This window comes from Dendronephthya gigantea, unplaced genomic scaffold (assembly GCF_004324835.1).
Source record: "Dendronephthya gigantea isolate DGI-Jeju-01 unplaced genomic scaffold, DenGig_1.0 000218F, whole genome shotgun sequence".
In the NCBI taxonomy this organism is placed as follows: Eukaryota; Metazoa; Cnidaria; class Anthozoa; order Malacalcyonacea; family Nephtheidae; genus Dendronephthya; species Dendronephthya gigantea.
Genome location: NW_021163228.1, coordinates 53,988 through 56,307, shown reverse-complemented (window position 1 = coordinate 56,307; position 2,320 = coordinate 53,988). Strand labels below are relative to the sequence as shown.

Here is a 2,320-nt window from a genome sequence, read left to right as displayed (position 1 = left end):
TGGATATCGATCCGAGCCATCGCAGCGAGCTGGTGAACAAGTTGAAGCCGGAGAATGTCACTTTCCTTCAAGGAGACTCGCATAAAATCGAAGAAACTTTCACAGACGAGTTCATGAAAAGCCTTCCCCATCCTTGGGTCTTCTCTGAAGATGCCCACGCCAACCTAGACGGTGTCTTAGAGCATTTTCATCGCTACATGAAAGAGGGAGATTACATGGTTGTCGAAGACACTGGCCCGGATCTTGTCTTGCAAGTTGATTCAAAAACCGACGATGGTAGCAGCGTCACTCCCGTTGGACCGAAGCAGTTGCAGTGTTTCAAAAGATTCTTACAAGACCACGAGGAATTCTACGCTGTGGACAGCTTCCTGACTGATATGTATGGATACAAGTTTTATGCGACGTATTGAAATGAAATATTTCGAATAATCAAATAATAATAAAAATATTAATAATAATAATAATAATAATAAAGACTTTATTTCTGTGTCAGTATACATCTAGCTGAGGAAAATTTCCTCTACTAATTGGGGACACTTAACTATCTGTTACGATATACCTATACCTAATAATTTAAATTAAAAGTAGTACTATCTTATACTATCTTAGTAGGCTTAAATAGGCGTTGCGTTTTAATAATATAATACGCCACACTAGTTTTGCGTGGTCACGACATCTAAATTAGCTATATCAAAGCGAAATTTACCCCAGAAAATATGATAACTTGATTGCTTTGACATTATCAACCGAACGGAAAAGTTCTTTGGTCAGAAATACCGTAAAACACCACCAGTTTTCCACTAGTGTGAGCTTGCTTGATGTCGAAGCTAATGTGTTGAGCATGAATATCGTATTTACTCGTTTGAGCGCTCTAAATTTTTACTAATCCACCATAATCTAATCCAAACTCTAATCTTAATCTGTATGTCTGGGAAAGATTGAACTTTGGCATTTACTAGAAATTTGCATTATTTCACGGTCGTCGGCACTTCCGCATACGGCTTTTTGTTTGAAAAGTCGAGTGAATATGTCTGCTCAGAACTCTTTCTCGTCCTCATCAGCGAATGAAGTTTACATCAAGGGCGATAAGTATAATCCACCGTACGCAAACGATCCAGAGTCATACAAAGATCTTCGCAGAAGACAGGCTTTGAAGCGAGAGGAACTCTTGAAAAATTCAAAGCGTTTTCAAAGAATTAGCGAACGAGAGGACCGCACCGATGTGCCTTTGCAAGCTAGAGTTAATACAAGTCTCGGAAAACATATACCAACCTACCGTGGTTTTGATATATGCAAGTGTCCCGTGGATTATGTTTTGTATCGGCAACTTTTTGAGCTTGTCAGACCGAAAACCGTGATCGAATTGGGAACTCTCTCAGGCGGTATGGCGGTATGGATATCTGACACACTTGGCTTGCTTGATGTCGAAGCTAATGTTTACAGCATGGATATCGATCCGAGCAATCGCAGTGAACTCGTGAACAAGTTGAAGCCGGAGAATGTCACTTTCCTTCAAGGAGACTCGCATAAAATCGAAGAAACTTTCACAGACGAGTTCATGAAAAGCCTTCCCCATCCTTGGGTCTTCTCTGAAGATGCCCACGCCAACCTAGACGGTGTCCTAGAGCATTTTCATCGCTACATGAAAGAGGGAGATTACATGGTTGTCGAAGACACTGGCCCGGATCTTGTCTTGCAAGTTGATTCAAAAACCGACGATGGTGGCAGCTTCACTCCCGTTGGACCGAAGCAGTTGCAATGCTTCAAAAGATTCTTACAAGACCACGAGGAATTCTACGCTGTGGACAGCTTCCTGACTGATATGTATGGATACAATTGTAGCTGGCATTGGCACGGCTTTGTTAAAAGAATGAAATGATTTGGAACCGACGTGAACCGTACTTTTAGCAAACTGTACTTTCTTCATTTAGTTTTAAAGGAATATTTGATATATTTTTTAATCTTTTAGTATTGCTACATACGTTGTTATTCATACGTTACACGTCTGAGCTTTTAATACAATAAAACAATAATTTTGAACATTTTCTGATGCAATTATTTTATCGTAACAATAACAGTTTCGCTAAATAATTATCTAATCATTTCAACGGCGTTTAATGCAAGTTTTATGCGATGTATTGAAATGAAATATTTCGAATAATCAAATAATAATAATAATAATAATAATATTAATAATAATAAAGACTTTATATCTGTGTCAGTATACATCTAGCTGAGGAAAATTTCCTCTACTAATTGGGGACACTTAACTATCTGCTACGATATACCTATACCTAATAATTTAAATTAAAAGTAGTAC

General features: G+C 38.4%; 1 protein-coding gene across 1 annotated transcript; it reads left to right on the top strand.

Moving 5' to 3' along the window:
* The first annotated feature begins 1,005 nt into the window (after positions 1-1,005).
* Positions 1,006-2,027, top strand: LOC114539798. Its single transcript, XM_028560374.1, has one exon. It carries the CDS (start codon positions 1,028-1,030, stop codon positions 1,877-1,879), a length of 852 nt encoding a protein of 283 aa, XP_028416175.1. The 5' UTR covers positions 1,006-1,027; the 3' UTR covers positions 1,880-2,027.
* The last annotated feature ends 293 nt before the right edge of the window (positions 2,028-2,320 follow it).